Source organism: Chiloscyllium plagiosum, chromosome 29 (assembly GCF_004010195.1).
Source record: "Chiloscyllium plagiosum isolate BGI_BamShark_2017 chromosome 29, ASM401019v2, whole genome shotgun sequence".
In the NCBI taxonomy this organism is placed as follows: domain Eukaryota; kingdom Metazoa; phylum Chordata; class Chondrichthyes; order Orectolobiformes; family Hemiscylliidae; genus Chiloscyllium; species Chiloscyllium plagiosum.
The window spans coordinates 39,385,403-39,408,856 of record NC_057738.1 but is presented as its reverse complement, the minus strand read 5'-3'; the positions used below and the strand labels follow the sequence as shown (position 1 = coordinate 39,408,856).

At 39.8% G+C, this 23,454-nt stretch overlaps 1 protein-coding gene across 2 annotated transcripts in view; it reads left to right on the top strand.

Moving 5' to 3' along the window:
* The first annotated feature begins 1,085 nt into the window (after positions 1 to 1,085).
* atp2c1 (ATPase secretory pathway Ca2+ transporting 1) overlaps positions 1,086 to 23,454 on the top strand; it is a 136,170-nt gene continuing 113,801 nt past the window's right edge. The window contains exon 1 of one of the 2 annotated variants that reach the window (XM_043719601.1): positions 1,086 to 1,287. In XM_043719601.1, the coding sequence (XP_043575536.1) occupies positions 1,270 to 1,287 (18 nt within the window). In that variant the 5' untranslated portion in view covers positions 1,086 to 1,269. The remainder of the gene's footprint in view (positions 1,288 to 23,454) is intronic. The other variant, XM_043719600.1, reaches the window with a different exon arrangement.

Below are 23,454 nucleotides of genomic sequence, written 5' to 3'. Positions count from 1 at the left end.
GTGCTGATTGCTTGGCAAGGAGACTCTGATTGGTAGAAGCATTACCACAGAGAATGCATCCATTACTATTGATTGATAGTTAAATGTCATGCTTCGTTTCAATTTTAAACAGACAGGTTTTTAAAAAAATTAAACAAAGCCAGGCTGTTAACTGTCAATTATTCATCATAGATGCATTCCCCATAATATCATCTCTCTACCAAAGTCCACTTCCCAACCAAGCAGCACACTCCTCTCATATACTTCTAAGCAGGTCGAGCAGCACCAGTGAAGAGAAATCAGAACAGTACTGAAGAAGGATCACTGGACCCAAAACATTAACTCTGATTTCTCTCCACAGATGCCGCCAGATCTGCTAAGGTTTTCCAGCAACCCCGTTTGTGTTTCAGATTTCCAGCATCTACAGTTATTTCTGGGTTTTTCTTTCCTTCTCAAATTTTTTTTGGCCCTTGAATTGTTTTCTTGTGAATGGTCCTGATAGATGCAAGACAAAAATAAAATTCCAGAAAAATATTCAACAAATATAAGTGGATAGCAATAAACATCAACACACAAAGGATGGTTTGGTTAGCCCCTAAGGTCTGTGAAAGCAGATAATTAACATTTGCTATTTGTCCCACTCTGACTTGCGCTCACATCCAGACCCTCACTGCGCATGCTCCCATCAAATATTTACCCTCCCTGCCCTCAAACAAAACGTAACCGTAAAACAAAGCATACACTTTCAATTTCTTCAGCTGGTCAATATAATCACCTGCTTTTGCTGTTCAAGACATATTCAGGGGTGAAAATGCAATTTAAAGTTTTTTTTTAAGAACGAACTCTCCATACAAACGTTTAGTTGAGGAATATAACATTAAAACTAATTGTCATTTCCACAGAGTATCAGGCAAAATTAAAAAAAAACTATAGTTATTTGTAATGAGGTCTTGAGGGATAAAGTTTTCCTTCGGTTTTAATCCGTTTTCAAACCAAAATAGCTGTTGGGAACGCGCATGCGCATTGAAACCTTATCGCACCCTTCACGTCTTTTCACCCCGGCGCATGCACACTGGACTTCGGCAAGCGCGCGTGCGCGCAGTGGCGGGTTCGGGAGGGGTCCGGCGCGCGCTGGGCCTTGGGAGCGCGCGTGCGGGTCCCGGAAGTGGCTTGCGCGCCGGCGGTCACTTCCTGTCCGTTGGCCGTTCCGAATGTTGGTGCGTCGAGAGCCGGCCAGCGACCGTTTGAAAGCGGCGGAGTTAATGGGAGCGCGAGGCGTCGCCGGCAACTATGCTGCGGTCTGGTAATGTAAGTCAGCCCCTGTGTAAATCCGGTAGATCTGATTATGTCAGCCCCATCGCCAATCGTTATTGCTGTGTGTTATCAGGAACCTGAGTTGTTCTTGCACAGGCTCGATGGGCAGGTTGAGTGGAATCTATCTAGAATTCTGGTCTATTGTAATACAAGTCTGTAATATTGGAAGACTTGATTGTGATAATCTCCGAAATTAAGGCAAATGTTCAGGTCACGTTCTAGCGTGATATATGCTTCTTTAACTCATACTGAATAAAACACGTTGAAATGTATCTGGTAATGAAAGGTTGAACAAAATGCACGTAATAAATCTGCTTTATAAGCCACATTAAAAATGCATTAGAATACATCTGGTACTGTAAGTCACTACAAAGTGCATTTGGAAATATCTGCTAATGTAAGGCTGTACAAAATGCATTGTAGTATATCTGATATTGTAAGTCACATTACAAAATGCATTAAGATATATCTGGTACCGTAAGTTAATTACAAAATGCATTTGCATATATCTGGTAGTATAAGTTTCATCAGCAAATGCGTTTGTATACATCTGGTGTCGTAAATCGCAATACAAAATGCCTTTGTGTATATGTGATACTATATCTCACTATTAAAAAACTATAATGTGGGTAAATAGCTGATATACTTGACAAATATGACACTATAAAATTGCATAATATAGGGAAAGTTTTTTGATTTATAATATTTGACAATGTGAACTAAACAATCTGATATGCCTGGAAAATTATGGATAGGAATTTTGGTAATGTAACTTGAAGCATACATGGCATTTCATAAAGTAATAGAAACTGCAAATTACATATGATGTAGGTGAATCTGTGCAGATTATACTATATCTAATAAAATATTATATATAGTTTAGGTGAATCTTTAGATGATGTAGTGACAAGTAATGCACTTGAATGAAACTGAAAGTGAAACATCTTTTTTTAAAACTATCCCAACATTCCTTCCCTCTTATTTATTGAATGCTTTATTTTCTCAAGTTTTCAATTCCACATTTGGTAATTATTTGGATTTATAGATTTTAAAATTTAATTGTTTATATTCATGGATGTTTTTAAATTGGTTAAAACAGAAACCTTTATTAAGAAATTACGGTAACTGCTTTTTTGTTTCTTTTACTTGAATTTTCTGTTCCACTTATCACAACCAATGTACTGTTTATTGACATCCACATTTATCATGTTAAACATTTGTCATTTTGCGTGGGAAAATGTGTTAAACTATAAGGCAAGATAATGTGAACTGCTTGCATCTTGGACGTTGTGTTCAGAAGATTTGGAGAAACCAATAACCTGTCATAATAATTTTGATGCAGATTCCGTAAATATTTTAATGAATGCATTACTCTGTCATTCATGACTGAATAGTTTCATTTTTGTGACTTACTTGGTAATTTGTTTGATGATAGACCAAATGCATGCATATCCGTATTGGCATATGGAAATGGTGCATTGTGATGTTTTGGCTGCCATGATCAGAATGCTTTTATTCTGTTAACCTTTATTGGAAGGCGCTTAACAGTTGTCCTGTTACACGAGAAATGTTGGATCTGGGGAATATGAGTTATAATTAATTATTGTGCTTGAAGGAAAACATGCCAGTTTCTTCAGGTACCTCATTTAGAACAAATTATTTTAGAACTCTTAGGTTAGGATATATGATGGAGAGCAGTGAAATGCCTGCATTCTTCCATTGTTAAATGCTCAGAATGTAGAAAATAATCTGATATGTTTCTTGTCTGCCATTTTCTTTTCATATTTCTGTGCAATTATAAAGATTGAACATTGCAGGAAGAATGAATGTTCCTCTGACCAAGGCAGACTGGAACTTTTTAAAAAAAAGTTTGAAGATGAGTAACCTACTTGGATTTCACAATATTGCAGTGAATGAGCAGTTACACGGTGTTTGGTGCTTCAGGGAGAAATTTACATTTGGAAGTATGCAGTCTCACTCCTGGGTATCAGTTAATTTAATAGACTGAACCTAGTTTGAATTCAAACATCACATCTACCATCAATGCATATATGTTATTCACATTTATTTATATTGCTCTTCATCTTTTTTAAGGTCTTTGTCACCTTTAAACTTGAGTCTTCAAGTATTCTTCTTAGACGCTTCAATCCACACAATTCCATTGCCCAGATCTTATTACACATATGGTCCCACTCATATCTTATCTCAGTGTCTATGCTAATCCTTTGTGTTCCCACCTGTTCAACCACTCCAGCTCTCTGTTCTTATTTGTGTGAACTGTAGAAAACCTGTTGTTCGTCAAATTCTCTTATTAAGCTCTTACACAAATGGGAAAAGATTAAGTAAAAGTTTTTTTAACTCTTCCTTTTTGGTCACCATTTTCACGAATTCACATACTATCACTGCTTGGGTTTACCCTTAAGTATGAACTGTCTTAGGATGTTCAGATCACTTAGAACTACTACATAAGTTTGAGTTGGTAGTTAAATTTAAACTTATTCAGTTTATTAATATGCTATTAAAGTATATAGACTGTATAGTATATAAATAAATTGTTTTGAAGGTGATTTGCAAGGAGCAAGCCTTCGTGGGACTTTAGTGCAGGAACTTACAAAGATCTTACAAACCAGACAATTTCTGGCACAGTGTTAAATATATGTCCTGGCCCAATAGATAGGCTTTTAGTTTTTTTTTGTCTTATGAAAGTAATTTCATGTAAAATTTCCACTTTATGATTTTAATCACTGTAATTTTCTATTGAGTATCAGCAGAAGACTGGAACTGCAGGATGTGAGCTACGCCATACTTAAGCTGCATATAATGGACTTGCTTGTAAACAAATCTTAAGATACAGTTGCCTTTAATATTCATTCTTGGAGTCTAGGCATTACTGGCAAGTTACCCATGGGTTACCCTCAGAAGCTGATGGTAGGCTGTTTTCTTGGATTGCTGTGTGTGGCAGCTTTGCAAACCTGTTGTCGTGTTAGTTTCCTTCCATTGTCAGTGAGGAGTCAACCATATTGATAAGATTTGTGAATAATGTGGGTGTTTACAGGAATCCAATGGGCAATTCTACTTGTCGTCCTGTTTCTTCCCCTCCTCCCCCCCCCCCCCTTTTGTCCAACTCATCCATGCCGACTAGAGATTCCAACCCAATCTAGTCCCACCTGCCAGCATCTGGCCGATATCCCTCCAAAACCTTCCTAATAATATACCCATCCAGATGCCTTTTAAATGTTGTAACTGTACTACCACTTCTTTTGGCAGCTCATTCCATACACGTACCACTACGTCTGTGAAAACGTTGCCCCTTAGGTCTCTTTTATATCTTTCCCCTCTCACCCTAAACCTATGCTCTCTAGTTCTGGGCTCCCCCACCCCAGGGAAAAAGAACTTGGCTATTCACCCTATCCATGTCCCTGATGATTTTATGAACCTCTATAAGGTCACCCCTCAGCCTCCGACACTCCAGCGAAAACCGCCCCAGCCTACTCAACCTCTCCCAATAGCTCAAATTCTCCAACCCTGGCAACATCCTTATAAATCTTTTCTGAACCCTTTCAAGTTTCACAACATTTTTCCGATAGGAAGGAGACTAGAATTGCATGCAGTATTCCAGCAGTGGCCTAACCAATTTCCTGTACAGCTGCAACGTGACCTCTCAACTCCTGTACTCAAAGCTCTGACCAATAAAGGAAAGCATACCAAACGCCGCCTTCACTATCCTATCTACCTGCGACTCCACTTTCAAGGAGTTATGAACCTTGCACTCCAAGGTCTGTTTGTTCAGCAACATTCCACAGGACCTTACCATTAAGTGTATAAGTCCTGCTAAGATTTGCTTTCCCAAAATGCAGAACCTCGCATTTATCTGAATTAAACTCCATCTACTACTTCTCAGCCCATCAAGATCCTGTTGTATTCTGCGGTAACCTTCTTCGCTGTCCACTACACCTCCAATTTTGGTCTTATCTGCAAATTTACTAACTATACCTCTTATGTTCTCATCAAAATCATTTATGTAAATGACGAAAAGTAGTGGACCCAGCACCGATCCTTGTGGCACTCCATAGTCACAGGCCTCTAGTCTGAAACAACCCTCCACCACCCCCCTCTGTCTTCTATCTTTGAGCCAGTTCTGTATCCAAATGGCTGGTTCTCCCTGTATTTTATGAGATCTAACCTTGCTAACTAGTCTCCCATGGGAACCTTGTCAACCACCTTACTGAAGTCCAGATAGGTCACATCTACCGCTCTGCCCTCATCAATCATCTTTATTACTTCTTCAAAAAACTCAATCAAGATTGTGAGATGTGATTTGCCATGCACAAAGCCATGTTGACTATCCTTAATCACTCCTTGCCTTTCCAAATACATGTATACCCTGTCCGTCAGGATTCCCTCCAACAACTTGCCCACCACCGTGTCCAGCTCACTGGTCTATAGTTCCCTGGCTTGTCCTTACCACTCTTCTTAAACAGTGGCACCATGTTAGCCAACCTCCAGTCTTCCGGCACCTCACCTGTAACTATTGATGATACAAATATCTCAGCAAGGGGCCCATTACTGACTCCCCTAGCTTCCTAGAGTTCTCGGGTACACCTGATCAGGTCCTGGGGTTTATCCACCTTTGTGTTTCCATCCAGCACTTGCTCCTCTGTAATATGGACATTTTTCAAGATCTTGCCATCTAAGACATTCTATATCTTCCATGTCCTTTTCTGATGCAAACACTGATGCAAAATACTCATTTAGTATCTCCCCATCTCCTGTGGCTCCACTCAAAAGCCACCTTGCTGATCTTTGAGGGGCCCTATTCTCTCTCTAGTTACCCTTTTGTCCTTAATGTATTTGTAAAAACCCTTTGGATTCACCTTAACTCTATTTGCCAAAGCTATCTCATGTCCCCTTTTTGCCCTCCTGATTTTCCTCTTAAGTGTAATACTACTGCCTTTATACTCTAAGGATTCATTCGATCTATCTGAACGTATGTTTCTTTCTCTTAACCAAACCCTCGATTTCTTTAGTCATCCGGCATTCCCTACACCTACCAGCCTTTCCTTTCATCCTAATAGGAATATACTGTGTCTGGACTCTCATTATCACATTTCTGAAGGCTTCTCATTTTCCAGCCATCCCTTTACCTGTGAACATCTGCACCCAATCAGCTTTTAAATGTTCTTGCCTAATACTGTCAAAATTAGCTTTCTTCCAATTTAGAACTTCAATTTTTTAGATCTGGTCAATCCTTTTCCATCTCTATTTTAAAACGAATAGAATTATGGTCGCTGGCCCCAAAGTGCTCCCCCACTGACATCTCAGTCACCTGCACTGCCTCATTTCCCAAGAATAGATCAAGTTTTGCACTTTCTGTATTAGGTACATCCGCATATTTAATTAGAAAATTTTCTTGTACACATTTAACAAATTACTCTCCATCTAAATCCTTAACACTATGGCATCTTTTACAAATGTGAGGTGATGCATTGAGGCAAGTCTAATGCTAGAGCGAATTATACAATAAATGGAAGAGCCTTAGGAAAAGTTGATGGACAGAGAGATCTGGGAGTGAAGGTCCATTGTACCCTGAAGGTTGCTGCACAGAGTGGTCAAGAAGCCATATAGTATGCTTGTCTTCATTGGACAGGGTATTGAGTATAAGAGCTGGCAAGTCATGTTAACATTGTACAAGGCATTGGGTCAGCTGCATTGAGAATACTGTGCACAGTTCTGGTCGCCACATTACCAAAAGGATGTGGACTCTTTGGAGAGGGTGCAGAGAAGGTTTACGAGGATGTTGTCTGGTATGGAAGGTGCTAGCTATAAAGAGAGGTTGAGTAGGTTAGGTTTATTTTCACTAGAAAAAAGGAGATTGAGGGTGGACCTGATTGAGGTTTACAAAATCATGAAGGGTTTTGACAGGGTGGATAGAGACAAGGTTTTTCCCAGGGTGAAGGATTCGGTAAGGAGAGGTCACGCTTTCAAAGTGAGAGGTGGAAAATTTAAGGGGGATACACGCGGCAAGTACTTCACACAGAGGGTGGTGGGCATTTGGAACGCGTTGCCAGCAGAGGTGATAGAGGCAGGCACAGTAGATTCATTTAAGATGCATCTGGACAAATGCATGAGTAGGTGGGGAGCAGAGGGATCCAAATGCTTAGGAATTGACCGACAGTAGATTTGGATCAGCTCAGGTTTGGTGGGCTGAAGGGTCTGTTCTGGGCTGTAAATTTTCTTTGTTCTTTGGTCTCTTTATTCTGGGCCATGGCGGGAGAGAGAGAACGATTGCCTATATGCACAGAGACATGAGTTCACAGTCTTCACTGGAACAGCAGTTTCTCAATGAAGTATATAGTCATTTTACAGGGAGGAGCATCCAGATAAGGCAACATACATATTAATTAGGTGACCGTTACAATCAATGAGTATCAATAGCAAACACCAAACCCTTTCCTGTTAGACAATGATTGTTCTTAACCTTGTTAACTGGCTTCACATAATGAATACTTTTCACCTTGTTAACTGACGTTACATACTGAAAGTTACCTTATCTTGTTAACTAGCTCTACACAAAGCTACCTTAGCTTGTTAAATAGCTCTATACTATTTTCCACCTTATTAACCCATTATACTTGCCTCCAGCACCGCATTGTTATCTGTAAGTTCTTATCTGATCTGAGTTATGCTCAGCTGAGCCTCTTGTTTAACAAAGCTCGGAACTTAAATCTTTCCCTTCCTGCTTTCACCCTATACATATTTTCTTACTGAAAGCATTGTTTTTTTCTTTCAAATTGTTCATTTGCTGTGCTTTGATTTTAACTCTTGAATATTTTGGTTAATGGTTCAGACTGTTAATCCAAATTATTGGATTAGTATTCCGTAGCTTTTATTTATGTAGATATTTATATATTGAGAATGAAGCAGCCAGAAGTGACAGACCCATTGAAGGAGACAAATTAACTGACCATGTTTGAATAGGTTAAAATCAAGTGAAAAGAAGATGGTGTCTTGGATGTGGACCAGAGAGATGGGACCTAAGGATGGAATTGTTCATTGTATATGATACAATGAAGGGACAGGTTTACCTTTGACTAAGCACAGTCAAACAAGATAGCATTGGTACCATAAATGAGATTTGCTTTGGTTCTTTGATCTGGGCAGAAACCAGACTGGAGTAATTTGGGCGGTGAGGATTAACTTTAGAATTGAGTAGCAATGCCACTAGTGTTAAGTGAAGCTGAAACTTTAAAATGAGAACTTTTGCAAAAACCATTGTGGCTAGATACACCTGAAGGGAGAAAAAGACCTTTGTCTTTTCGTGTTTAACCTGTTTTTGTCAACATTTCAGAACTATTATTTTTATTAGGTGAGAAGCCTTTTTATTACAGCTGCAGATATGGAGTCCTCTGGATATTATAAGCATATGACATGAAAATTAGTGATAAGGTGAATAGAGAGGTTACTTACAGATTACTTAGTGTGGAAACAGGCCCTTCGGCCCAACAAGTCGGTGGGACAGTGGTTAGCACTGCTGCCTCACAGCGCCAGAGACCCGGGTTCAATTCCCGCCTCAGGCGACTGACTGACTGTGTGGAGTTTGCACGTTCTCCCCGTGTCTGCCTGGGTTTCCTCCGGGTGCTCCGGTTTCCTCCCACAGTCCAAAGATGTGCAGGTAAGGTGAATTGGCCATGCTAAATTTCCTGTAGTGTTAGGAAAGGGGTAAATGTAGGGGTATGGGTGGGTTGCGCTTCGGCGGGTCGGTGTGGACTTGTTGGGCCGAAGGGTCTGTTTCCACACTGTAATGTAATCTAAAAAATCTATGGGGAGAATGTGCAAACTCCACACAGAGAGTCGCCTGAGGCGGGAATTGAACCGGTCTCTAACGCTGTGAGGCAGCAGTGCTAACTACTGTGTCACCGTGCTGCTCACTGCCACTGTGCCGCCCAGAGAAGTGGAAGTATTAAGTTTTTTTCCCCTGAGGTTCTTTACATGATGCAACTGCAACACGCCAACTTTTGTGAACAATGAAAATTTTATTAAGCACAGTACAATAGAAACTTTGAAGAAATCCTGAACACTCATGGCCATGCTTGCAAGGCATGTCCAGGGAAGCGCTTTCTCTGAACAAAGGAAACAGTCCTTCCTTTACATAAAATCTTTACATCACAGTCAGTAATGCTCACAAGACAATCCCCAGTCAGTCCCTCATAGTCACATGCCACTTAAAACACACTACAGTGACCACATCATCTCCAGAAACAATGTAATGCAAATCATCCCATAATTGCCAGATCTGGTGTGAATTGTACTTTTTTTAAACTATTGGGGAGTAGTCAAAATCCAACTGCAATGCTCCTATTGATTTCGGAATAGGGGATGACCGTATAAATAGATCTAAATGGCAAAGAAACAACCATGTAAATGGCTCTGAATAATAGGAGGTGATAATGTAATTTCTCACAATCTATCTGTAAGTCAGAGGCATCATACCCTAGCCTCTGGACATTCAATTTCCTGCAGGTCAGCAGAGCAAGTTAACTCTTTAACATCACATTCCCTTCTTTTATCATTCCATGATAACCACTTAGATGGCATTACCACCTTCTTCATAAGAATCTTACTGCCAGTACTTAAGTTATTGACACACAACACGCACTGATTATAACAGCAAAAATTACTAGGCCACACAGTAGATAGAATCTCCAGGATCCTCCCATGTGGAAAAAAATGTTCATCGTAAAGTTCTTAAATCCTCAGTGCTTAGTGACCACTCCACCCCCTCCAAGTTGAGTGGAAAAGAGCCAGTTATCCAATATCTCAATCAGTTAACTCCAACGTGAAAACAAAATTCAGTCTGTCCTTCTGCATCACTCCACAGAGAAATCTGAGTTCTTGGATAAGGGCAGTTAAATACTTAACAAAACTGGCTGTTTTGATGTTAGTTTGATCAGTGAACCTTCATATCCCTTAAACGATCGAAAGACAAGGTAAAGCTCACGTGGTTTAATGTTTCTAGGAAGGCCACTGACAAAAAGCATACTGACCTCCTCTTCACTGTTGTTAGCTTCACTTTTCATGCTCATGACTAGAAAGTTGATTGAACCTTTGGATCAGGTTGTGGAGGGACAGATGGTGATCCTAAGGCATGCTTTACCTGTGAGTGGAGAAACTCTAGAGATGATGTTAGCTGCTGAAAGTATCTTTGCAGTTCCTCTCTCATTCCTTCCTTGCCAAGGTGGGTATCAGTATGAAGGCAGGGACACATTTAACTACACTACATTGTGTCTGCCTATTTCAAGATACTCAGTTGTCTTGAAGTCTGTTCTTCTGTTCACTATTTATGACATTATCAAGTTTTATACAATCTATAAATTTCTATATTGTACTGCCTAAAAATTCAATCAATTATAAACAACAATCAGTGGTCCTAAAATCAAATCTTGGGGGACCCCATTCAGATGATTCAAAAATTATTTTCATTTAACAAATTAATACTTGGCTAATGTGAAAGCTGTCCAGAAAAGTATTTCAAAATCTGGAACAGCAAGAAAACCACAAAATTGTTTTCTCTGCTTTAGTAATTTAAGGGGCAGTTTCAGTTCAGATTTAAATCTCAAATATTTGAGGGAAACAAATGCAGACTATATTTTAATATGTTCTCCAAATGAAACTTTCCAAATAAAACAGTCGGAATTACAGTGGCAACTTTGGTAGAAATCTACATTCTTTGAATTTGCAATATGAAGGGGTCCAATGAAGTCTTAACAATAATTGAAAGAACTGAAACAGGTCAACTTCTAATGTTCTCTAAAATCTTAAAGCATCAAAATTAAAATGCACTCTTTTTTGTGAACAACTCTGCATTAAAAAAAATGTAAAGATACTTTAATACTCTCATGGCTAAAGATGACCACTGTCCCAATTTTTTTCTTAAACACGCATTGTAGAATTTCAAACAACTCAAGGGCTCAAGGCCCTCAGTCAGTTTGTTTTAAGATATACATGTTTGATAATTTTAAAAAGGACCTAATGCTGTATAATATTAATGTAAAAACAAAATCTGCCTTATGACATAGTCCACAAAACACGCTGAATTGAGATCCTAATTCCAGTAAGGCATTACTGTTACTTTGATATTTTCCAAACCAGTATTTCACAAACCAAGATATTTAAATATCAAACACTTTCAGTTTGGCATAACTTATATTGAAACTTCCTTTTTTGACCCAAGTATTAGTGCAACCTTAATTTCAGCATTTTTCATTTATTTTTCTTACATCCTCTCCATGAAATTACACTTATAAAAAGAGAAAACCCTCGCAGTAGACAACATGGTGCCACAGTTACAAGCCACCTCCTCCACCAGAATAAAGACTTGCCGAGTCGCGTCCACAGCCCTGAAACTGAGGCTCCCACAACAAAAACCTGGACAAAGTTTCCCTGGCAGTCAATGCATTTCGGTATCCGAGCGTACCAGCTCCACTTTCTCCCTCTTTTCCCAGTTACGCCATGTTGTCCTAAAAGTACTTCTAAGGGGAAGTTTGGGGGATAAAGGCGATAACTTTGAGAAGTACCAGATTTTGTTTAGGTGTTTTTCTTTATTGAAGTTCCTGATTTATAACTTTTTTTTAATGCACCGGAGCTTCAAATCTCGTGTCTGTAGTCTCCACACCCACTTCAGGGTCCTGACCTTTGACTTCCCTTCTTAACAACCGGTCTAAAGCAGGGTGATAGAGTGAGGCACAGTAAATATCCTCTGTCTTTGTTTTTAATCTTACACTCTATGTTCCGGAGGCTGAAACCTCACCACTAGGGGACTTTAACCCCCTTTTACCTACGGGACTTTAACCTCCGAATTCCCAGTAAGTTATGATTCTGAAAGTGAACTCGTTGGCGTGCAAGTGCGTAAGTTACCTCAGATTCCGGCACCACAGAGTCTTGGGGACAACGGTTTGATTGAGTGGTAGGTTAAGGAGAGAGATCAAGGTAAATCTTACCTGTGGGCCCATCCATCTCATGCAACCGGCACTCAGATGATCACTTACTTGGTTCACCTGGAAGCTCCGTGTATGTTGGAATCCCTCCGCTGCCACCAAATGTTATACACTCTTGATGCAATTGCAACATGCCAACTTCTGTGAACAACCAAAATTTTATTAAGCACGATACAATACAAACTTTGAAGAAACCTTGCACACTCTTTGCCGTGCTTGCGAGGTGTGTCCAAGGAAAATTTCTTTCTGAGCAAAGGACACAGTCCTTCCTTTATACAAAAGCTAGTGCTTCCAAATAAACTTGGTTAGGCTATAATTTGTTGTGTGATTCTTAAGCTTGTACATCCCAGTTCAACACCGGCACCTCCAAATCATAGATTCTTCAGATTGCAAGACTGATGTATGCAGAGAGACTGGATTGGTTAGGACTATATTCACTGGAGTTTAGAAGAATGAGGGAACATTTCATGGAAACTTTAAAATTCTAACAGGACTAGAAAGGCTAAATGCAGGAAGGATGACTGGAAAGTGCTGAATTAGGGGTCAAGTTTTAAGGATACAGGGAACTGAGATGAGAAATATCTTCATCCAGAGAGTCATGAGCCTTTGGAATTTTCTGCTACAAAGAAGGCCAAAACAGTGAATGGTTTCAAGAAAAAGTTAGGGATGAAGAGAACAAAGGGTAAGGGAGAAAGCATGAATAGGGTGCTGAATTGGATGATCAGCCATGTTCAAATTGAATGGCCTACCCCTCTCATTTTCAATGTTAGATGACAGTGATCCTGAAACTTGAACAACTTAACTTAAAAAGAAAATAATGAACAAAAGAAAGAGGAAAGGATTATTAAATATGTTTAATTTGATTTGTTTGAAAGGCAACCTATACTTTTAATATAATCACAAGCAATAGTACAGCTATGCCTAATTTTAAAAAGGCAGACCTGACTGATCGCATTAACTTGAATCCTTGCTATGTGGATGTGTCTGTGGCAGAATCTGATAAGCTGCTTCAGTCTTTAACACGTGTTTACTGGTACTGGGATCTGCTGTAAATGGAGCAGCAAGCTTCGAGGGCAAACAGGTTATAAAATTTCCTAATTATGAACCAGGTAGATGTTAAGTTGAATTTTTGCTGCATCAGTTACATTGTTGATGTGATCCCACATTCATGTCATGCAAATCTTTTAGCCAGTCTGACATTTGCTATCAAAATGAGTAATTAACATTAAGCGATTTTTTTAGTGCTTAGTGCTGAGCCATAGGCTTTTTAGTAGCTTTGACCCTATAATATTTAGCATGAGAAGTGTCAATGGAACTGCAGCTAGACAGCAGTAACCTTTTTAATCTTTAAATTACTTAGGTCAGATCTACTTGCATTTTCCTTGCAGATAATTGCATGCCATCCAAACAAGAAGGATTTTAACCCCTCTGGACATCTCCACAGTATTGTTTTCAGATTTTCTTTATGCTTCACTCTATTAGTGTTCTTGATGGCACAAGTTGAAGTGAAGTTATATTTGAGCAAATTTATTTTACTAAAGTCGTTCTGTGAAATGACTGCCCTAATGTGGTTTTCTGTGATCAGTGTAGCACTGTGAACATAATTATCTTTAGTTGTTTTCAGTATTTCAGTTTGACCTTGGAACTCTACAACCACTAAGGTCCAAAATTTGTGCAGGTAGAGTAGCAAGAAGAAAAATCTGGCATGCAATCTGTTCGCAGATCAAACTAATTTAGAACCTCCTAAAAGTTTTACGGATTCTGAGAATCTACTGTATGCGTTGCTTAGCAATATTAAAGGTATTGCACTGAAAGATTTAAAGTGGTGAAATGAAAATGGAAGTATGTTTTGTCATTCTTGCATAAAATGCAAGTTTCAGAATACCACATTCAGTGATTTTGAACACCATGAAAGCTAGCTATCACTTTTTATCAGTCAGATCTATTTCTGGAGCAGAGCTAGCAGTAAAAAAAGGTTGTTTCACTTCTTCAACCAATGTATGCTCTGCAGTAAGGCATAAATGCAGTCCATCATAAAATGACACTGAGGCTATTTGGTTCTAAACAACACATTTTTGAAGACCGGTTCACTGTAGCTCTTTTTAAAAAAAAAAGAACTGGGGGTGCTGCCAATCAGAAACAAAAGCAGAAATTGATGGAAAAATTCTGCAAGTCTGGCATTATCCGCATCGAGAAACCAGAGTTGATGTTTCGAATCCACTGATTCTTCTTTAGAATGTTCTGAAGAGGGGTCACTGGACTTGAAAAGTTAACTCTGTTTTCTTTCCACAGATGCTGCCAGACGTGATTTTTCCAATAATTTCTGTTTCCATTGTAAATGTAACTGTTGTTGCAGTGGCACTCCCTATAACATTGATGTAATGTCCCTGAGCAATATTCCTAAACAAAGATTGATGTAAGATGAATGAGCAAATTGGGAAGGGGGAATACAAAACAGAAGTGTGCAAAGGAGGTTTTTAAGATTGGAAAGAACTATGGCAGCCAAGTATTTTATAATGGAAGTCATGAAGGTGGGACCTAGTTAGTGGTTGAATTCTTTCCAGTGGTAGAACTTAGAGATGAGAAATTGACAAGTTTGGAACTATAGTAGGCACTGTAGGGGCTTATATTAAGATCCAGTGAGAGAGGGGGCAACACTTCAGATATTTGAACTTGTTGTTGAAGTTCCACTCATTGGATCTTGGCATAGCTTCAAATAAGCATGGGTGTGAAACAAAGTCACAAGACTGAATTGTGCCGGATGGATATTAACTGGGAGATGGAGTTTTTGAGATATCAAGTAACACGGAAGATGTTAGGGAAGCTCATAAAATGTGTTTAGTTTGAATTCTGTCTTTTGGACGCCCCTAATTTGTTGGCCAATTTTTCTCACTATATCCGAACTTGTTTCACATTTTTCCCATAGTACTTGTATTCCTTAAAATCTCCAATTTTTGTTTAGAATCCCTACAGTGTGGAAATAGGCCCCTCGGCCCAACAAGTACACACTGACCGTCCGAAGAGTATCCCACCCAGAGCCACTCCCTACCCTATAATTTTACATTTTCCCTGACTAATGCACCTAACCTACCCATCCCTGAATACTGTGGGCAATTTAGGATGGCCAATTCACCTAACCTGCACATCTTTGGATTATGGGAGGAAACTAGAGCACCCAGAGGAAACCCATGCAGAAACTCCTTAATGTCCGGCAATAACAACTACTACTTGCATTTTATGGAGTCTTACATATTGATAAATCTCCTAAGGTTTTTCACAGATGATGGAAATGCTGATTAAAGAGAACGATTTAAAGATGCATCTTGGAGGATAGAGAAGATTAGATTAGATTAGATTAGATTCCCTACAATGTGGAAACAGGCCCTTTGGCCCAACCAGTCTACACCGACCCTACGAAGAGTAACCCACCCAGACCAGTTTCCCTCTGACGAATGTACCTAACAGTATGGGCAATTTGCCATGGCCAATTCACCTGACCTGTACATCTTTGGACTGTGGGAGGAAACCGGAGCACCCGGAGGAAACTCACGCAGACACGGGGAGAATGTTTGGAGTTTGCACAGACAGTTGCCCGAGGCTGGAATTGAACCTGGGACCCTGGTGCTGTGAGGAAGCAGTGCTAACTACTGAGCCACTGTGCCGCCTCTTAGGCAGGGTATTTCAGAAGGTTAAGTCCTCAACAGCTCCAGTCATGGAGTGATGTAGGTAGGGAATAGGTTTTAATGGAGACATGTTAGTGGCTAACCATAGGTTGTGTGCAATGGCAGGCTATGGGCCATAATTATTCTTGGAGTTTTGTGTTTCATGGAATTGTAGAATTTTGAAGCACATAGGAAGCCATTTGATCCATCTTATATAGCCACCTTTTTGAATGTGACCTATTTTTATTTCCAGAATGCCATTGACAAGGTGATGCACAGGAGGCTGTTAAATAAGATAAGAGCCCATGGTGTTAGGGCCAAGATACTGCCATGGAACAAAGATTGGCTGATTGGCAGGCAGTGGTTATAAAGGTTTTTTTTCAGGATGGTAACGTGTGACTAGTGGAGTTCCAAAAAGATCCATGTTGGGACCACAACATTACACGTTAAGGATCTGGATGACGGAACTGAGGACATTGTTGCTATGTTTGCAGGTGACACAAAGATGGACAGATAGTGTTGAGGAAGTGAGGAGGCTGTCAAAGGACTTGGACAGGCTAGCAAAGAGAGCAAAGAAGTAGCAGATGGAATAACCTAGGGGAAGTGTGAAGTTTTGCAATTTAGAAGGAAGAATAGAGGCATAGACTATTTTCTAATCTGGAATGGCTTGGGAAATCTGAAGCACAAAGGGATTTAGGGACCCTATATCAGGATTCTCTTAAGGTTAACATGCAGGTTCATTTAGCATTTAGGAAGGCAAACACAATGTTAGCATTAATCTTAAGAGGGCAAGAATAGAAGAGTAGAGAAGTATGGCTGAGGGTATATAAGACTTTGGTTAGACAGCATTTGGTGTATTGTGAGTAATTTTGGGCCCCCTAATCCACTGAGTTTGCACATCTCTGGACACCATGAGCAATCTTAGCGTGGAGACGATGTTTCTACTCGTAGGGGAGAATAGGACTCGAGGTTATAACCTCAGTGAAAGCACAAACCTTTTGAACTGAGATGAGGAGGAACTTCAGTCTGAATTTGGTGAATAAATGGAACTCCTTGACACAAGGCTGTGGAGGCCAAGTAAATGAGTGCACTTAAGACCGAGAAAAGTAGGATTTTGATTGGTAAGAGGAACCAAGATTACGGGGAGAAGGCAGGGGAATGGTGCTGCAAAAAATATCTGACATGATCAAATGTAGAACAAACTTGAGCAGAATGGCCTAATTCTGCACTTATATTTCATGGTTTAATAACTTGTTCTATGTTTAGAAGATGGTTTATTTGTGAACTGCCACTTTATGGACCTTGCAAGTAATACCTTTTTTAAATCTAATCTCCTGCTTTGTCTCAGCGCCTCTTAACACGAGCAGTCTCAAGTCTCTATTATATATCTTAGTGAACTCTGAGGCAATACGTTTCAAATTTTTGTATTCCTATATATGAAGAACTTTTTTGGGGGTAAGTGTTGCTCAAATCCCTGGACTAAAATCCCTGTTCCTGATATCTGAACTAAAGTAAAATGGTCTTATATTCTGAATCTCTTAGCTTTTATGATAAAACTCCAGTTCCACAACCCTCCAAGATCTCGAAACACCTTCAATTCTGGCTTCATGCACATCCCTAATTTCCTAAATCTCTCCATCTCTCTCTCTCCCTTTTATATTCAAGGTGTCCTGTACAATTTTTTTTGTCATTTGCTCTAACATCTCCTTATATCTTGCAAAATACTGTGAGATTACTGTTATTTTAAAGATGCTGTTTGAGTACAAGTTGTTTTTGAAGTACTGTGTCTCAGTGGAGTTTCTGGTCACATTTCTGCACTTGCAAACTAGCTTTTAATAAATTACAGAACCTGGATCCTTCTATCCCTATGTTCAATTAGTACATCCTCTACCTCCACAGCACAGCGTCATACCTCCTGCAGTCATTCCTCTATTTAAGGTGTGGCACATGACTACATAAAAGTGCAGCTGTTTTGTTTTGTCAACTTGTCTAATGCTATATCTATTTGTAATTTTAGACTCTTTTTCAAAATTAATTTCATACTATCTCCAAGCTCATTTAAATTTCCATTTCTTCTCAAATCCATATATCATTGGTCATGTTATTACTTGAAATGGTTTCCAGAGGGAGTATCACTTTGTTAATCCAAGAGCAACTTTGGAAAAAAATGATTTTGTTGATTTAATCTACTTGAATTGCTGGGTCCAGAATGCTGACTGCAAAATGAGTGATTTTATTGTTCGGTTTTATTGCACGTCTATCATTAATGATGGCAATAGTTGTTTCTGTTCCTCAGACCTTTAAGCAAATCATTGTGGTTAACTATAAAGATATTTATTAGATTTAATCAGAAAATGAAAACACTATGCATTAAAACAGAAATATATGTAGTAGGATTATTATGTATATCTCTTGTGCAATTTAGAGCCTCAAGTGGGAGATAAATGAAGTCAGTATGAAGGAAGAGGAGGTTGTGCAAGACAGCATGTGAATTGGTAGTGTTTAATCGGGGAGAGGAAATGGAGGGATTTGAGGTGTGAAAGGAAACCAGAAAAACATGAATTGGCCATTCAAATGATGAGACGACTACTGTTTTTTGGGAAAAAAAAGAGTACGAGCCAGTTGAATGCCATTTGCTGTAGATGCAAAATAAAGTGGTGGGAAAAGAAAGGGAAATGAAGAGGAATTTGACTAAGGGAGAAAACAATTGGCAGCCAGTGGCTACATTGGAGTTTGAATTAAAGGAAGTGAGGCCCAGGAGGGTTAGTTGGAGAGATGTAGTCAACAATGGATGATTGCAAATTACTGATAATGCAAAGATAAGAGAGAAAGTATTCTCTCCTTACTGGAGTGAAAAGAAGAATGATTGTGATCTCTGATGTGTAGCAGCACAGTAAAATAGTGATTATTCTGTGTTGCATTATCTTGTTTATATTCTGCTCTGTTATGGAAATGTTTGTATCAACTTTAACCTTATCATCCTAATGCACCCCAGCTAGGCAGATAATTAAATTATCTCATGTGACTATCTCTGGTCTGTATGCACCAACCAACCCCACTTTTCTGTGGCCATCCATTTCAACTACTCCTTCTACTCCCCTGAGGACAAATCCATTCTGGGTCTCCTCCACCGGCCACACAAGGGCACCTGCAATCTTCTGCCTTGGGAGCCAACAACCACTCAACATGAACACTGAATTCACCAGTTTCCAAATCAACATCACCTCCTACCTTTGCCCACCTACCTTTCCCTTAGCGCCCCCCCCCCCCCCCCCACTTTTATCGCTCAGCACCCTTCCCTCTCCTCAGTGTTGAAGAAGTGTCCTGCCTGAATGCCAGCTCACTTGCTCCTCAGATGCTGCCTGATCTGCTCTGCTTTATCAACTCGGTGACACGCTAGCATCTGCAGTCCTCACTTTCTCCTAGTTTTTTCACCAACCCTACAAGCAATAATTTTAAACTACCCTTTGAAACAACTAAGTTGAGGCATTGGAAATTTTAAGTACATCTCATTTAGGTTTGACTTTTAATTTTAACCCTGGAGTTGGAATGGGGTTGTGGCTCTTCTGCCAGTATGATGTAATTGGAAGAGTTGTCAAGGCTAAAGAAGCTTCAAAAAAGTAACGGTTTTAACCTTCTTTGTTAGGTTCTCTAAGCCCCATCTTTAGGCAATGTTGCCCTGTACCTTCTCCACCTCCACCCCATTTAATTTATTCAAGTGCTGAAGATTATTGCTCCCTCAGTGGCTTCTTTCCATTTTAATATTCTGTCCCCTCAGCTGTTGCCTCATGGTACTTTTGAGGAGAATTTAACTGCAGCGTAAAGTGGGGGGAGGGTGCCTTGAATTTGAAATAGTCTTGACATCCTGTTGTCACTATCAAGAGTGTCTGCATCAGAGTGACCATCATCACCCTGGGCTTACCCATTCATATTGTTGCTGCTAAATGTTAAAATAACATGGGGGATGTCCAACACTTATTTGTTGACCATTTTTTGCATTAACAAAATATTAAAACTGAAAGTTTTTGTCCACAGATTAGTGATTCTTTAAAATTTATTTCTTGCTGCAATATATTCTTCTTTGTGTCAAGCCATTACAGTTAGACATTGGTTCCCTTTTATGTGTGTGATTCTGGTGTATGTATTAAAAAAGAAATAAGGGAAAGTTTTACAAGCTGATGAGGGGAGTGACTAACCTATCTTACTCTTATCAATTTAACCTCTGTACTACAATCTTCAAATCCACTTAGCATTTCTAGTTTTATCTTGGTGTACAAAAATTCAAATGTAGAATAAAGTCAGGAGAATTATTTTCCCAAAGCTCTGGCAGTTTATGTGCATCAGATTGCTATTATGTTCCCTTTGAATCGATTGTCAGTTTTCAGAAAATAAAAGCTGTGCGTGCTGAGGTGAACTGATACCTGGGAGTCATCAGGGCGATGACCATACTTTTTACACCATGTGCTTAAATGGGCAGTGTAAACATTCCAACTTTCCATGTAACTCTGAGTTCATATGGGGTTCGCAAGCACTGACAAGGCTTTTGACTGATTTGGTTGATATTCAGAGATTTGAACTTTGAAAGGTTCCTAAACTCATTTTTGTGATTTTTCTGTATTGATGTATCAATAGCAAACTAAATACACAGATTCTTATTTAACAGTTGGACTATAAAAAGCAATTGATGTGATGTAAAGAATAGTTGATTACTTAAGGTGTCTGTCCAATAATATTCAAAATATGTCTTGGATTTGCATAACTATTAATGACCTACATCTGTTTTGAATATGCTGTCAAAGTTAAATTGACTATAAGCACAATTTTTATAAAGTGTAGGCTCTGACTAAACTATCAACATGATTTGCAAACCTGAGTTTTCTTTGATTAATTATGTATCTGCTCTATTATGTCCAGTGAACACAAAAAAAAAACTTTGGGGAGAAAATATACACTTGATTTCCGTTCAAAAAGAAACTTTGACAACTTAATTGAATAATAGCATTTGATTCATGTTGACTCAGTCTCTTAGTAGCAATCTTACCTTTAAGATACAATATTATAGATTGTTAGCCAACGCAGAACATTGTTGACATTTTTGTGTATTTTCATCTCAAGAATAGGCTGTCCAACCTACAGCCTGCCAGACCATTTCATGTTGCTGTACATCTGCTTTAATTTTCAACTCATACACAGATTTTGCAAGGAGCTGCTCCTACAATTAGGGGCCCTTGCTCTCCCATTTGTGTTGCTGTCGGCTTTATGGTAATCCTGTTTTTAGGTTATTTTCCCAAGGTTTCACACACATGATGTAATTCACACACACCAACTTCTGCAAACAGTTAACGTTTATTAAAGCTTGAAAAAGCTAGATGACCCCCTTTGACTCTCCTATCAGCCATATGAAGTCATAGAGATGTGCATTATGGAAGCAGACCCTTTGGTCCAACCCATTCATGCTGACCAGACATCCCAACTCAATCTAGTCCCACCTGCCAGCACCTGGCCCATATTCTTCCAAACCTTTCCTATTCATATACCCATCCAAATGCCTTTTAAATGCTGTAACTGTACCAGCCTCCACCACTTCCTCTGGCAGCTCATTCCATACACGTACCATCCTCTGTGTGAAAATGTTGCCCCGTAGTTCTCTTTTATATCTTTCCCCTCTCACCCTAAACTTATGCCCTGTAGTTCTGGACTCCCCCACCCCAGGGAAAAGACTTTGTCTATTTATCCTATCCATGTCCCTCATGATTTTATGAACCTCTATAAGGTCACCCCTCAGCCTCCGACACTCCAGCGAAAACCGCCCCAGCCTACTCAACCTCTCCCTATAGCTCAAATCCTCCAACCCTGGCAACATCCTTGTAAATCTTTTCTGAACCCTTTCAAGTTTCACAACATCTTTCCGAGAGGAAGGAGACCAGAATTACACGCAGTATTCCAGCAGTGGCCTAACCAATGTCCTGTACGGCTGAAACATGACCTCCCAATTCCTGTACTCAATACTCTGACTGATAAAGGAAAACATACCAAATACCTTCTTCACTATCCAATCTACCTGTGACTCGACTTTCGAGGAGTTATGAACTTGCACTCTCAGGTCTCTTTGTTCAGCAACACTCCCTAGGACCTTACCATTAAGTGTGTAAGTCCTGCTAAGATTTGCTTTCCCAAAATGCAGCACCTCTCATTTATCTGAATTAAACTCCATCTGCCACTTCACAACCCATTGGCCCATCTGATCAAGATCCTGTTGTAATCTGAGGTAACCTTCTTCACTGTCCACTGCACCTCCAATTTTGGGGTCATCTGCAAACTTATTAACTATACCTCTTAGGCTCACATCCAAATCATTTATGTAAATGACAAAAAAGTAGAGGACCCAGCACCAATCTTTGTGGCACTCCACTGGTCACAGGCCTCAGTCTGAAAAACAACCCTCCACCACTACCCACTGTCCTCTACCTTTGACCCAGTTCTGTATCCAAATGGCTTGTTCTCTCTGTATTCCGTGAGATCTAATCTTGCTAATCAATCTCCCATGGGGACCTTGTCGAACGCCTTACTGAATTTCATATAGTTCGCAACTACTGGTCTGCCCTCATCAATCCTCTCTTTGTTACTTCTTCAAAAGAACTCAATCAAGTTTGTGAGATGTGATTTCCCATGCACAAAGCCATGTTGACTATCCCTAATCAGTCCTTGCATTTCCAAATACATGTATACCCAGTCCCTGAGGAATCCCTCCAGCAATTTGTCTACCACCGACATCAGGGTCACTGGTCTGTAGTTTCCTGGCGTGTCCTTACCACCCTTCTTAAACAGTGGCACCACATTTGCCAACCTCCAGTCTTCCGGCACCTCACCTGTGACTATCAATGATGCAAATATCTCAGCAAGAGACCCAGCAATCAGTTCTGTAGCTTCCCACAGAGTTCTAGGGTACACCTGATCAGGTCCTGGTTATTTATCCACCCTTATGCGTTTTAAGCACTTCCTCCTCTCTAATATGGACACTTTTCAAGATGTTACTATCTATTTCCCTACAGCCTATATTTTCCAAATCCTTTTCCACAGTAAATACGGATACAAAATACTTGTTTAGTATCTCGCCCATCTCCTACGGCTCCATACAAAGACTGCCTTGCTGATCTTTGAGGGGCCCTATTCTCTCCCTAATTACCCATTTGTCCTTAATGTATTTATAAAAACCCTTTGGATTCTACGTAATTCTATTTGCCGAAGTGCTCTAATGTCCCCTTTTTGCCCTCCTGATTTCCCTCTTAAGTATACTCCTACTGCCTTTATATTCTTCTAAGGATTCGCTCGATCTATCCTGTCTCGTGCTCTCGCTCTCTCTCTCGCTCTCTCTCTCGCGCGCGCTCTCTCTCGCGCTCTCTCTCGCGCTCTCTCTCTCTCGCGCTCTCTCTCTCTCGCGCTCTCTCTCTCTCGCGCTCTCTCTCTCTCGCGCTCTCTCTCGCGCTCTCTCTCTCTCCCGCTCT